This window comes from Botryllus schlosseri, chromosome 4 (assembly GCF_051294905.1).
Source record: "Botryllus schlosseri isolate E-star chromosome 4, Bs_hap1, whole genome shotgun sequence".
Taxonomy (NCBI): Eukaryota; Metazoa; Chordata; class Ascidiacea; order Stolidobranchia; family Styelidae; genus Botryllus; species Botryllus schlosseri.
The window spans coordinates 27,831,942-27,846,389 of record NC_137239.1 but is presented as its reverse complement, the minus strand read 5'-3'; the positions used below and the strand labels follow the sequence as shown (position 1 = coordinate 27,846,389).

The 14,448-nt window shown below is 41.4% G+C and overlaps 1 protein-coding gene across 2 annotated transcripts in view; it reads left to right on the top strand.

Annotated features, from left to right (window-relative positions):
* The window catches only part of LOC145438357 (transcobalamin-2-like), a 204,357-nt gene that overhangs the window by 180,359 nt on the left and 9,550 nt on the right, over positions 1-14,448 (top strand). Inside the window, exons 2-5 of one of the 2 annotated variants that reach the window (XM_080315755.1) lie at positions 8,125-8,216; positions 9,776-9,974; positions 11,991-12,121; positions 13,161-13,316. In XM_080315755.1, coding sequence (XP_080171881.1) covers positions 8,138-8,216; positions 9,776-9,974; positions 11,991-12,121; positions 13,161-13,316 — 565 coding nt within the window. In that variant the 5' untranslated portion in view covers positions 8,125-8,137. Of the gene's footprint in view, positions 1-8,085; positions 8,217-9,775; positions 9,975-11,990; positions 12,122-13,160; positions 13,317-14,448 lie in introns of those variants that run through there. The other variant, XM_080315754.1, reaches the window with a different exon arrangement.

Below are 14,448 nucleotides of genomic sequence, written 5' to 3'. Positions count from 1 at the left end.
AGAATTAGCTTGGAATCCGAATTACTGAATTCGCGACAACACGGAACTTGAATGAAGGAAGGTCAGTTCATATCAAATCAGAGTTCGTTGTCATAAGCACGGAAATGGCGAATGTCTGGACAGCAAGCTTAGATCATTTCGCACTGTACAGTTCTCCGGTAGCATTCTCGGGAAAACCCGAAATTAGATTAGAATTAAAATACCAGCATTGAACAATTTCAGAAATTTAATTAGAACAAGAGCATAGAAATGTTATACAGATTAGAATTGGATTACCGGCATTTCGCTCCAGTTAGTCTAAGACAGTGGTTGGTAATTTTTTTTCCTCCCGTGCCCCTTTTCAGAAATTGCCGTTATCTGGCTAAGAGTGTATGTGCTATATTCGTGATCATTCAAGGTTGTTATAACAACCATCGGGTACGGGCTCATATCATCGGATTCCAGTCCAATGTAGGCTGCACCTCTCGATTTCACATCTGCGATTGGCAATACGGGACAGTTAATGGTGAGGTTTTGTTTTATTGTTTTGTGCGAATGGTAAATCAATTGAAAATGTGACAGAGATACCTGATCACTGTGATTTTAGCTCGCTAAAATACGGCACCCAGTTCTTAACTTAACATGAATGTGCACTAAGACAAGGCTCTTCAAGCGGGTGTAACCAGGGCAGGGGTGTCAAACGCACGTCCACGGGCCGCATCCGGGCCGCCAGACGATTACATCTGGCCTGCGAAGCAATTCCGAGTATAGATTGAAAAATCCCTGTATTATCCAACACACTTCTATCAAATGTTGAGATACTTTAGTAAGAAATACTTTCCACAAGGCCACATTATGAACATCCGACAGCGGTGTTGTGGTTTTACTCTAGTCACCTTCAGGAACAAGTTGGTGACACTGACATCCAATTCGGAAAACTAAAAAAAGTGCACACTGAGTTAGTAAAAATGAGCCGAAAAGTAGTTATTCCCGAAGCGAAGAAAATCCAAAGCGAATTTTTTATATGCATGTTGCGTGGAGAAGATAACAGATACAAAAGAGGGTAATTCAAATATATTTGGTCGGACTGCTGTATCAATTCTGACTCAAAAGGTCTCACGCATACAGAGAAACCCGAATCACGATTAATGATAATGAACCAAATTCTAACGTCCGCAGTTACAGTTAAATCTCTTGTACCCTCACAGCGCATATACGCAGAGTTAACGCCAGATTACGACTAAAACATATGGAGTATTGACTTACGCCAAGTTAGACCGTCGTTAGAGTCAGTGTTTTAGCGGGTGAATTCAAACTACTCATCTTCGAATTTTTGCCAAAATTTTGTTGTTTGAGAATAAAAGTGTTGCTACAATATAACCCTACGGTTCGTAATGTAATGCAATGTATTATTATGTATAAAGGATTGATAATTAAGTATTGAAGGGAAAGCAAGGGCTTGCATTTTGAGGTAACATATTGGAACCATTTGACTGGTCCGGCTCGCGACCCAAATTGAGTGTGACACCCCTGCCCTAGGGTGTACCATAATTTTTAAAGGGTGTATCACTCTGATGGGTGTACTGTACTGGGGTGTAACAGATCCGCATTACAATTTACCGATGACTAGCTATCAAAAGGTTGAAGAGCACTGCTCTAAACAACGCAGCCCATATCACATAAAGTACATGTGAGGTTTCAGCTCACGACACTAAATATGATCATCCTTTATGACATGAGCAAGGAAGACGAATAATTTTATAACGAGGATATTTAGTTAATCACTTTGGTCAAAAAGCTTCAAAGCATCTTTGTACAAACCGCTCACACTCTCAAAAGTTGTGCAGTGCCTCTTTCTCCTGTTTCGAAACGCTGTGCGCTGCAAGATACAATAGCTAGCTCGAAACATTTTGTTGAAAATAACGCTATCTATGGCATGACTGCATGACGGGATTGTGTTAAGTGAGAATTTGCGATTTAATATTACGCGTTCGCGTTCGCGCAATTCGTTTTACATGAATTTTAATCAACCACTACATTAATGGTATAATGTTGCAATAACCGTAGGATATTTCGCAACGAGCGTTATGAAAATTTTCGAGAATGTAGATTTGCAACGATATTACAGAATTATATAATCATATGTCACTTTCAAAATCTAAATCGTCCTCTGGGGGGCGCTGGAGACAAGGTTAAGAACCACTGGTTTAAGACAACTAGGAGTATCTACAGCAGTGGTTCCCAACCTTTTTGTCTTCATTCCCCATTTCAGATTCATTCCGAACCTTCATTCCCCACCAGGACCGTAATGGCACTTCGTCAGCCCCGCCAAAAGCACGTTGATCTTGGGCCCCCACAGGGTGATAAACCCCCCAAAACCCCCTCAGCCCCGCCCAAAGCACGTTGATCTTGGGCTCCACAGGGTGTTAAACCCCCCAGAACCCCCTCAGCCCCGCTGAGCTTGTACGATTTTTCCCCACTACTTATCAGCTACATTGGGTCTTCGACTAAACGCGCGAAGCGCGAAAAATTTATATAATTCGTGTTTAAATCGTTCAGTATGACCGGGAATTGCATATATTTTGGTATCAATTTTTACCCCCTCTCTGCTCACGTAATCAGATTTACCGGTAGAGCTGAGGGAGGTGTGTTGGAAAAGGTAGGACCCCTAAATAAGAATTGAAAATCTTCGGGCGGACCCGTTGGTATATTGACTTCATTACATTATGCTATTTTGTGACCTCCTATCTGCTATGTCAAAAGATATGGAAATCGCCAAAACTAAAAGGCACAAACGATTTCAAATTGGTATTGCTTAACTGGTAAATAATTTTACCATGCGGGATGGCATTTGCCCTGTGGGACTCAGATCGCCAGGACAGGAACATTTGGCGCCAGCCATTTAGCCACCTATGGACAGTAAAACATATATGTATATTGTATCGATGTTTCCGGTCACCACAAGGCCATTCCTTCTCGGCCAAGGTCTTCTCGCTGCTGATCGTTTTGGCACACTTCTCGTAGTTGCACGTTACATGGTCTGTAACTTCATATGCCTTGGTGCGTCGTGGCGCGGAGATGGCTGACGCCGAAGTCTCCATTTCTATAAGTTCTACTTATTTTCGTGGGGAAGGGCACCCAACAATCAGATATTCGGCAATATTAAATCACGCTGCCAGTGCAAATTTTATTTTAAAAAGTGGCATAAGTTTCCAAAAAAAATACTTCAATTTATGTTGATTCACGAAATAATTTTTGGCCTCTTCGAGCTCGCCCCCCCCCCCCCAGTTACAGTACTTTTCCCCACTACCCGGCACTTTTGTCATCACAGAGCAGCTATCTGCTGGTTTGACTACACAAAAGACACACAACCACACCAGTACGCAAGACAGTCGCCTATAAAACGTATTGTGAACCGATACCACTAACGCCCAAAATTTAGCGGAAGCGTTATTTCACGTCAAACTAGTCGTGCTGGATGCGTTTGTGACGCCATCATTGGCCATCCAGAGTTAAAAATGAGGGTTTGTGAACAACACGCAATATAATTTTCGATGCATACATTCCAGAGCAGTTAACTGGTAACGGCAATTGCACTTGTGTCTCCGTGAATATGTAGACTTTGCTGTAGGCCTATATAATTTTGAACAAATGCGTCTATTCCCCACCAGGAATCATTGAATTCCCCACCAGTGGGGAATTCCCCACTGTTTGGGAACCACTGATCTACAGCAATGATTCGTATTCTTAAGGAATCTTAACCTTATCTCCAGCGCTCATGACTCGAGTCATTACAACCCAGCTCCAATGTTAATTTCTCCATGAAATTGTGGTCTTCATGCCATTTGCTTACAACCCCCTGTCAAGCGCAATAGCTGGTTCGTTTTCGATGACGGCTAACAGCTGATCACTTGATCAACCTATTCCTCAATATATTTTAGGAAAAATTCGGTTTTTTTACGCAAGACTCGGCCCTTATCAGCCTGGAAATTGTCCATTAATCTAATCGTACGCGGAAGGTAAACGCACTCTTATCTTTTTCCCAACGTATTTCGATAAAAATGAATGGCTGACGTATAAGCGAGGATAAGGACACCTAGTCATACATTTTTACACTGCTGGTGTCAGGGGCAATGTCTCTTGTTCGACCGAAATGGGGTATCGTGATCTGAAGCATGTGGTCTACTGCAAACAATGCTCGGCTCGAGTTGACTTGTGTATATTCCAATACATCTTTTTCCGAAGTAGTAACCACTACTGAACTTTGAAAATTCCTATAGTTGAAAAATCGCATTCTATCAACTTTGCTGCAGAGATTAGGCTTGATGCGTTAGATGTGTTCATGATTCTCAACGCTCTCATTCTGGGTATTTCAGATTTCAACGAACTCGTCATTGAACATTTTGCAACTATGAAACCGCGAAAGGCCTACTGATACAAACGTTAAAATATGCAGGTATGAACTACTGTACTTCATATTTTCTTTCGAATGATTTGAAATACGTAAGCCTGTTAACCATGCCTAATGTCTATACCCCATACAAACTGTGTGTGACCACCACGGAGTCACATTTTCACGTCGGAATACACTATTGCGACGTCATTTAAACAATTCAAATCGTATACACCCCTTGCCCCACCACCCGATCTTGTCGCGAGCCGCCACGGACGTTACCCCTAGTAATCAAACGTGGTATAGACTCGTTATGTAAAGCGGTCCGAAATCTCCTGCGAAATCAGTGCTCTGACGACATGCACTGTAAATCCATGGGCGAAAAGAGGTGTGATTATCAAATTTCCACCATGGCGTGGGGTGTAAATACCAGGTAACTGCACTTTCAGGTACCAAGTTGTCCTTTCACACTTTTCCAATGGGTGAAAATGAGTTAAATACATCAGTTCTTATATATATCACACGTGTGTGCTGGTGGGCTATGTTTGTTGTACCACATTTTAGGGATTACATTAATGATGATATTAATGATATTAATAAACCTGATTGATTGAATGATTGATTGATTCGCTCTAATTTGAAACACACAAAAAAGGATATGCCGTTCAGTCTCTAACAACTCCGGTGACTTACTCGATAGACACCCCGAGAACGGGGTTTCTGAATTCTGAAGTCGGGGTAAATGGCCCGAAAACACCACGAATACCACAAACAACTACAACTGTCATCTTGTGGAAAATAAATCAATCAAAAGGAGATAAGTAATTTTGCTGTGGCTTCATTACGGTAGATTTGGCTTGCTTTCTTTCACGATCGGCTATTTGTGGACTAAAAATAAATCAATGCGTTTGCTTGCTTTGGCTTTGAAGCTTAACATATTTTTTCATGATCGGGCGGATTTTGACTTCAAAAAAGATAAATACTTACGATAGCGGCCTCGTTCTGACGGATTCTGCCTGACTTTTCCTGTACTGGAGCGATTCGGTTGAGAGGATGTCGCAGGTCTGTAGCACGCCTGAGCTAGTTTAAATAAACGCCAGGTGTGGGTGGTGGTGGGGGGGGGGGGGGGACTTTTACGAGAACGGGACATTTCAAACAGCGTTTGAACAAGTTACAAATGTTTAATGAATACAGCTGTATCTTACTTTACAATCCTGATGTCTGGGGAATTATCCTTCGGTTTGGAACCACTGGTCTAGGACTAGCGTCGCTGTAGCAGTGGCGATTAATACTATTTATTTGGCGAGTGGGCTATCTCCTTACGACTTCCACACTCGTAACGTCCATAGCAGTTGATCCAAGTTACGCTTCGTGATGACTGTGTCTCATCGACTTGGTTGGACAGACAGGAAAATATTTTTGTGAAGGCACGCTTATAGAAGTTCGCAATGTCATTCGTACGAAAGACAGTCAGTTTTGCAAGGGTCCACAAGGGTCCACCGACTACCGTGTGTTAGCGATTTTACGACCAAATTGGGTTTGTAGTGATCGATATAGGGCTGGGTAAAAGAGAGTACCTGAGTGATTCGATATTGAATCGAGTATGTCGTCGAGCATGTCTTGTCCACATTCAAGTCGAAATACCAGCAATTTCTACTGAATGAATACTAGTCAGCCCTCACCATTTATCGGACCACGACCTGACATATCGATCTCGCCTTCCGTCACTTGCCCCCTGATTTATCCACTTGTCATTTTGATATTATCTTCTTTACTTTCATTCAGTGTGCATGCCTCCTCTTCACATAGTCTTGGTCCAGGGGGTGTCTGATCTCAAAGACTACTCCAAGTCGTTTCGGCATCTTCCTATCTTTCATTGTATCGCAGTCTTGTGATGTTTTGAATTTATGAAATTTTATGAATAAACTTGAACTTGTATTAGGCTTCAACTTGAGAGGAGTATTCGAAAACCAAGCATTATGACATAGTCATAACATGTATAATGTGGAAAGTTTAAATATATACTAAATGCGAACAGAAAAAATACTAACAGTTTGGCTACAGATAATTTCAGATAAAGACCATAATTTTTAGACCATACAAATTTGATTGTACTTTGTAACAATGCTGTTGTTAGATCACCATCGACTTCACAGCCAAGTCATTTCCAACGCAGCTTTGTACTAGATGTTTCGTAGGCTGCGACAGCACCAATGGAGGTTTCAAGGCTTCCACAGTGAAAAGTAGTATCGAATATATAATTCTTGTTGATAGCGCTACATAGTGTACAATTTTAGCATTCGGATTCAGATTCGATCACTCGAATCATTGTGTCGTAGTGATGAATCTGCGTGACGCACAAGAGAGCATATTTTGGTAAACAACACTCCGTGACCTTCGATCTTATGCCATATCATACTCGCTTTGTATATTCTGCGAATGGTGAGGTTGCATCTGCCTCGTAGCATAAGCAGTTGCGAAACGGTTTTATAATCATTTGCCGTTCATGCTGCACGTAGCCAGTATTGTCAATTATACGAACTGTTATGTAGGCATATGTATATTTGTATAATTGTACGTGATATTAAGGTCTTGTGCACCAGGCCTGAGCAAGCCGTAATTACATCAGATACGGAATGGTTGCGGTATTTATACTCTTGATATTGACGCATGTCGGCTTTAGCTAAAAAACATTCCACGTCAGTCATGTTCACCATATCAGTCGAAGCTTGCAGTCTGGATTTTTATTACTTGCAGTAATCGCATAATGATATGAAACTAATGCACGTTTTATCGTCAGTTGCGAGGTAGGCTACTTCGCAGGTGGATTTGGTCACTCCTTACAGTTGCGGCCATTGATTAGTAATGCCGGCTAAGTTGAGTTGATTGTTATTAATTTTATCCTTTTAAAACCACCACAAGATTGTGAACAGTGAAAAAAAAGGAAGGTGTCGAAACGACTTGGAGTATAGCCTAGTCTTTGAAATCAGAAACCCACATAGGCCTCCCTAGGCTATGTAAAGACGAAGCATGTATGAAAAGTAATGGAAGATATCATAAAAGGATAAGCGATAAAATGGGGTGGTATGTGTCGGAAGGCGATGGTCGATATATCAGATCGTGGCGAGGTAATCTGGAGCTGCTTTTATTGTATTGATGAGTCGTGGATATGGCGAAAGTTCGTGACTCGCGTTTTCTAAGTCACCCATTCGAACTGGCACAGTGGCTCCCAACCTTTTATTAGACACGCCCCCCTTTGTGATAGTGAAAAATTCCCCCCCCCCCCCTTATCGTCATATCACAAAATCCAGCCGGGATGCTAGCAACCTCAACAGATTGTTTGATGGCATGACCGTTGATGAGAGAATTAAAAAATATGTAATTCGGTCTATATATAGAGAAACACGCGTGAATTATAGATAAATCGCGCAGTGCGCGAAAAAATTTCAGTTGACCGCTTCTTCGCGCCCCCCAGGTTGGGAACCAAGGAACTGGCATCAAATTTGCATATCTTGAAGAATACAAGTCATCGTTCCGCTTTTTCTGTTTCATAAGCATGACACATGATCAATCTCGGGCATCTGTAAAGATGCCAAAGATGCAAAATATTAGCGATAGGTTTTAGATTTTCAAGATAAAATGTGATCCGAATTACCTATGGGCAGCATGGCCGTTTCACTTACAGGGAACTATGCAGGATATAATTGCTTAATTCACCGACTTATATTACCATTAATTTATTTCAGTCATAGCACAGGTTCGATAATGTCGACTGTGGCCCGCTGGTTATTGATTTTGTGCTGGATTTGCGGGAAAGCAAATGCAAATTATGAAACAGCTTGCGGTAAGTTTACCGCTACCACTCTTATGGTATTTCACACGATTCGCTGAGCGCAATGTGTACAATCTACAATGTCTATATTTGTGCTGTGTAGTTTTTGCCCCTGACGCGGCAAAACGTGACTTAAATTTACTATGCCTTAAATCAAATAACATAGGCCTATATCGCCATGATTTCGGCCCATTTTACATACAAATCTTTCTACTTAACCATGAACAATGAACATTGAACACAAGTGGAGTCATTTTGCCAACTCGATCACCGATCGCGCGTATCTCTCTAAATTTGGTTTCCGTTGCACTCTCGAATATCCAGTGGCGCTATGGCTTAGTTGGTAAAGCGCCTGTCTAGTAAACAGGAGACGATGGTGGAAATGATCATCAATATGATAACTGCGATGACTATTTGTCAGATATCGTAGAATTATTCATCATTAGTATACTCAAGTAAAAGTAATTTCGTTAATTTCTACTCACGTACAGGCAGAAGTCGAGATTTCAAAGTGAGTAAACGATGCCAAATTCTAGGCCTACATTTGGCACTGAAAATTGGTAGGCAAGTAAGTAGATAAAACCTATACTTGGGTACTCATAAAGAGTAGAAGTACTTCGATCGTTATTGAGCAGTGAGCACCCCGGTAAAATAAACGCGTCTGGATGTAGCCTATGTGATAGTTAATGTTATCATTCGTATTGCTACCCAAATGTAAAATAATGATCTTTGCCTTATACGGGCATAACAGCGGATCATCAAATACAGTCGGCTCCACTTAATTCGGACAGTTTGGTTCCGCTCACTTTAGGTCGAATTAAGCGTAGAAACAGCTGTGTCAGAGTTAATCGGAAAATCAATTGTTCGCTTCATGGTCGTGCGTAAAGGCACACAACGCATTCGGTACGGTGCTGTTGCGTAATAAACTGCAGCTGCGCTTTACTGCAGTAATTGGCGCAGATCGTATAAAACACGCACTTTATTTATACCTCCAGGTTAGCTGTATTGTACAGTGTGTTCGATACCAAACCATCCAACGAACACTGTATACTGTATGCATACTGTTACTGTGTAACACACGCAAATAGGGTTCAAATGGTTACTTTTGATATGCCCAGTGCCCACCAACGCAACTAACTGCCGAACTGTCAAGGAATAAGCATATTTGCTGTTTTCTTCGTTTACTTTAGTGATCAATTTCACTTTTTCTGCTTAACTTTTCTATACCAATATGTTCTACAAGATGCACGCAATTGTACCAAATTGAAAGCGACAACGAAGCTGTCACGCTCTTATATGAGTTCATTGTCGATTGTTGCTTCATGTATCGTAATTGATTCACTACAATCACTCATCTTGGTTAGAACGAATGAAGTATTGTTCATTATATTTTAACGATAGGAATTGCGAGCCGGTGTCCGAATTTAGCCTGAGTGTTTCGCGTGAGTTTTTCCGTTCCCGAACATTATTGGCCGAATAAAGCGTTTGTCTGAATTATCCAGTGTCCTAATCAAGCGGAGTCGACGGTATGTAACACAGTCTATGGATGATATTTGAATTTTTCTCCCCAGGGTCCGTCGAGGAGTCCGAATATCTAGCACTACAGCGTAACGTGGATGTGCTCGCCAGACAACTGATGACTTTGCGAGATAACAGTGGTGCCTGGAAGAACACGCCTGAAGCCCTCACTTCGTTGATTCTTGCAAAACCAGATGTACTGAGCGACGTTGACGCCTCTGTTGCGGTGTTGGAAAATGAAGCAACGCAGAAGTAAGGATTAGTGCAAGGTGCTTCTCGAGCACGGCTGTTCAACTATATTTACGGCCACATTTCGAATACATATATAGCGTACGACCGCATTCCAACCGACTGTCGTAATGGACCACCTGGACGCCAAATACTCATGTTAAATTGGCAACTGGGCCGTGGGGGACTTCGCGAATCGCGCACAGCCCTTGCGGTGAACTGTGCCATCACCGTTTACTTGTGAAATAAGCTGAGCATGAAAGTTTCTAATTGTACAGTACAGGCACACACACCAAAATCGCGAGCATTATGTTATGAAAATTTCTTGCGATTCATTTTCTAGTCACGCGGAAATATTTTCAACTTCATGAGTGAATTTCGTCGATATTGGTAGTTGCACAATGCACATATTACTAACCGATATTTTCCTATATAGGCCCTCGAGATCGGAGTTTACCAGAACAGTTAATAAGCGGGGGTCTTGCAAAATTTTTTGCACGATCCCCACCTGGAATTTCTTCATAGGCGCATCATCTACCGTTCGCAGTGTACGGGGGGGGGACTCAGATTGTGATGGCGCTACTATATTAAAATCTGAAAATGCAGTCACCCTAAATCGCGCGATGCGCGAAGAATGTATTTTCAAGTTGAATTGAAATCTCTCATATATTGGGGAGCCAATTCGAAAATTAAATTGCATGTTGACGGCCGACAACACGCGCTAATTCAATTGTGTGTAGACCGGCCGCATAATTCGTGTTGTCCGGACGCGGGTTGACCACCCCTGTTTTAGATGTTGAAGGCAATTGCTCACATATTACCCATCAAATTTTGTCAAATACAGGCCTATACGAAGAAGATTCTAGATAGAATTGCCTATTTTTGATGTATGAACTTGTCCGGTCGGGACAGTCGGTAATGGAAATCCTTATGATACAATCCCTGATAACAGAAATGAACATATTTAAATCCTATCAAGTTCTCTGACTGCTGATTTATACAATCTGAAATCTAGATCTGAGACTTTGAATTGGGACATATGTGCTGATCGCAAATTCTTGTATACAAAATATGCGTATACATCGAAACAAGCACTCTGTGGGGAAACTAGGCAGAGCTTACAGCCAATTCCGTTCTGTATACTTGTTATGTAGCTTGATGTCAAAATTCCCAATCCGGTGTCTTCCCAGCCGAGAACAAACCACAATATGAAGAAAAATGTACAGAGCACCGTTTCGGTGATCATTTGAAGCGCAAAATGTGAAAATAAAGAATGGCTTCGGGGCATAAAAAACTTTAAATCAGAGACTCATCTTCCAGGAGGTACAGAATTACAATATAAGATTGAATAGTATATATTCATGTTGAGATAAACTCGTATATTATCGGCTGACACTCTACTACACTCGCTCTCTACTGACGATTACTCCTGGCGAATCTCAGCCGAAAATATTCGGGTTATTTCAATATGAATATACTATTTAAACTCAGTATTCTGCAGAAATCAAATAAACAAATTCAATATGTTTAGTACATCAAATTATACTCCCTGTACTCGAGTGAAGTTTCGCAATGTATGTTTGGTCGAGAGCTTGCTGATACTTTAGTTACTCAGTCAATCACTGGTGACTAGGTTCGAGTCTCGGCTCTGTCATGATTCTATCATCATTGGTTTATTGGCAATTTTCTCACTTCAATACACCACAAAATGCGATACAATGAAAAGATAGGAAGGTGTCGAAGCGACTTGGAGTAGTCTATGGAATCAGACAGACTCTATATCGGAGATCTATCTGGATTCCTCGTCGCTGACCACATTGCGTCTTCGGTGTCACACGAAAAGCCCAGATAGATCGAGTAAAGTCGAGCTTCGATATTAGGAAGCAAAAGACACCTTCCAATCTTTTCATTTATCGCAATGTTGTGGCGTTGTTGCAAGGACAAAATTATTAACAATCAACTACACTAAACCCAAACCACCCAATTCAATGTACAGAGTAATTTTCCCCAATATGTATATTCCATTCTATATACGTACAGACCTTCGCTTGGAAAATTTGCTCAGATCCTGCTTGCGGCAAAGGCCTCGTGTAGCAACACTACAAATTTCGGAGGAGTGAATCTCGCGAAAGAATTGAAAAGACGATTGAATGACGAACTGATGTTAAATGGTTAGTGAGAATTTCGATACTAATGATGTATAGATATACAGTAAACAAGTATAATGCAATGTGTAAATATACAGAATTCCATCGCACACGCTTTTAGCGAAACGAGCGTGTGTACTCACCCAAAAGGTGGTACACGAAGATCGCGGAGATCATAAAGTTTGATTGATTAAAGAGTGGATTATCTCGTCGATCAGGATTTAACAACCCTGGATTAAGGAGACCGGTTGACCGCTGCGCATAAAGTTGATCGAGTTACATTTTTAATCTCATGATTTCGCAAACCTGGACAAACCGTGCACAACGTAAAGTCTATACGCAGAAATATTTCCGATAATGACCATGACGATTGTCTCATCGGTAATGCCTTCACTCGACAACGGAACAAATATCGAATTATGCATTGCAGAGCAATATGTCTTATCTATATTCAATAATCGTTGCGTCGCTCCAGTGTATAAACTAATTTTCTTTTCGCGATGATGATAATTCTACCTGTTACAACCGCTGTATCTTTTATCAGCAGCCAGCCGTTTCATTCAGCAACCTGACAACTGACAGCTAACAATGCGTTTTCGCACTTTGATGCACTTACGTGATTTACAACTCGGGAGTCCTCGGGTAATCATCGCGTGTAACCTTAAGAGACTTTATACGTCCCGATTAACAGTTTTTAAGCAGACGATTATTAATTTCCTGGGTCAGCTAACTTCACGATCTCCGCTCTTAGTAGTCTATCCAAGATGGCTTCCTTCGAATTACCAAGATGCATATTTACGGGTGATGCAAAATGACAAATGGCGCTACAGATTGGCGCAATTTTCGAAAATACAAACAGTTACCGTGATATTTCAACCACTTGTTTTTTCAATTTCACTCGTAAACGTGACGGTAACATAACCACATAATTTTTCTAGTTCTACAACGAAAATTACTGACCTGCTTTTTAAATTTACTAACTATAACGTCGATAGGCAAAACCCACTAGTACTCTAAAATAAGCAGAAGTGCTTCGTTTCTGACCAATGGTTTTATCGTACAGGAATCAATCGCGAGCCACCTCAGGGTTGGTACGGAGTTTATCTCGCAGTTGGCGCCTACTGTATCAGCGAGAAGCAATCGCCGGGCGAGTCTATCGTTGCGCGCGTTCTGGAGAAGCAAGGACTTCGCGGCAGCTTCCACGAATCGATGTCAGCCGGTGAGAGCCTACATACTCCGATATCGGATTGTTCAGCAGATAGCGATAAAATCGACAACTCGCAACCCCGAGATATTCAGCTAATATTCAAAATGTTACCCCTGCCGAAATTATCCGGGCTTCATTTCAATATGAATAATACCTCTAATATGCAAAGATATAAAATGTAGCTTAAGGCGCATTTACAAAACAGATTTACAGCCATTGACATGCTTGGACATGAAATAAACTAGAAAGGACACATTTGCATATGCACACCTGTCAGCAGTGGTAGATTGGAGTTCTCTGACTTCCCACTACGGACGTGACGAAAATCGCCGATATTTTTTACTTCTTCTATAGGGTTATCATATTTTGAGATCCGGAAAGGAGGACACTTTTCCACAGGCTGCAAAAGTTACTATAGCGGACGAGAAAATGGGCGATTTTTATATTTATAGAGCTAATTTCGTTGGGTTGACTAAAAAAAGGTCATATTTCCATCGCGACTCCCGAAATACCCGTCGCCCGAGTTTTGTTTGTTTGTTTGTTTTTATGTTGAATGCAGATAAGACCGAGATGCTCCTTTTAAATAATGCCAATCATCAGTGGCGGCTCGTGACAATATCGGGTGGTGGGGCAAGGGCTGCAAGCGACTTTTTATCAAGATGACGTCACAATGGCGTTTTCCAACGTAAACAAGTAACTTAATGATGGTACGGTAACATGAATTTCCCGGCAACAGTGATTTTAACGTATGTGCCACGAGAGGTCCGCTGGTGAGCTGTGACTTGAAGTGTGGTAACTGCGTAAACGGCGTACGGAACAAAGATTCAACACGGTTCATGTTCGCATTAGACCTGACTAATTATCTGCAGAAATGGAAATGACTATAACTCGAGAGATAGCGTAAGCCTAATTGGAAAGGTCAGCGAATTCGGACAGATACGCAATTGTTATCTCATAGATTGGGCCTGTCCTATTGAATCCAAAACATCATTGTAAAGGACTAAGAATAGCAGCCTCGGAAATTTGGTCTCGGTACAGCATAAGAGATTTTGGCCTTGAAACTGGAGACTGTAATACGACACATACGTTTTTATTACTGTCTTATAGGTCTGCTGCGAAATCGCCTTTGAAAAATATATTACCG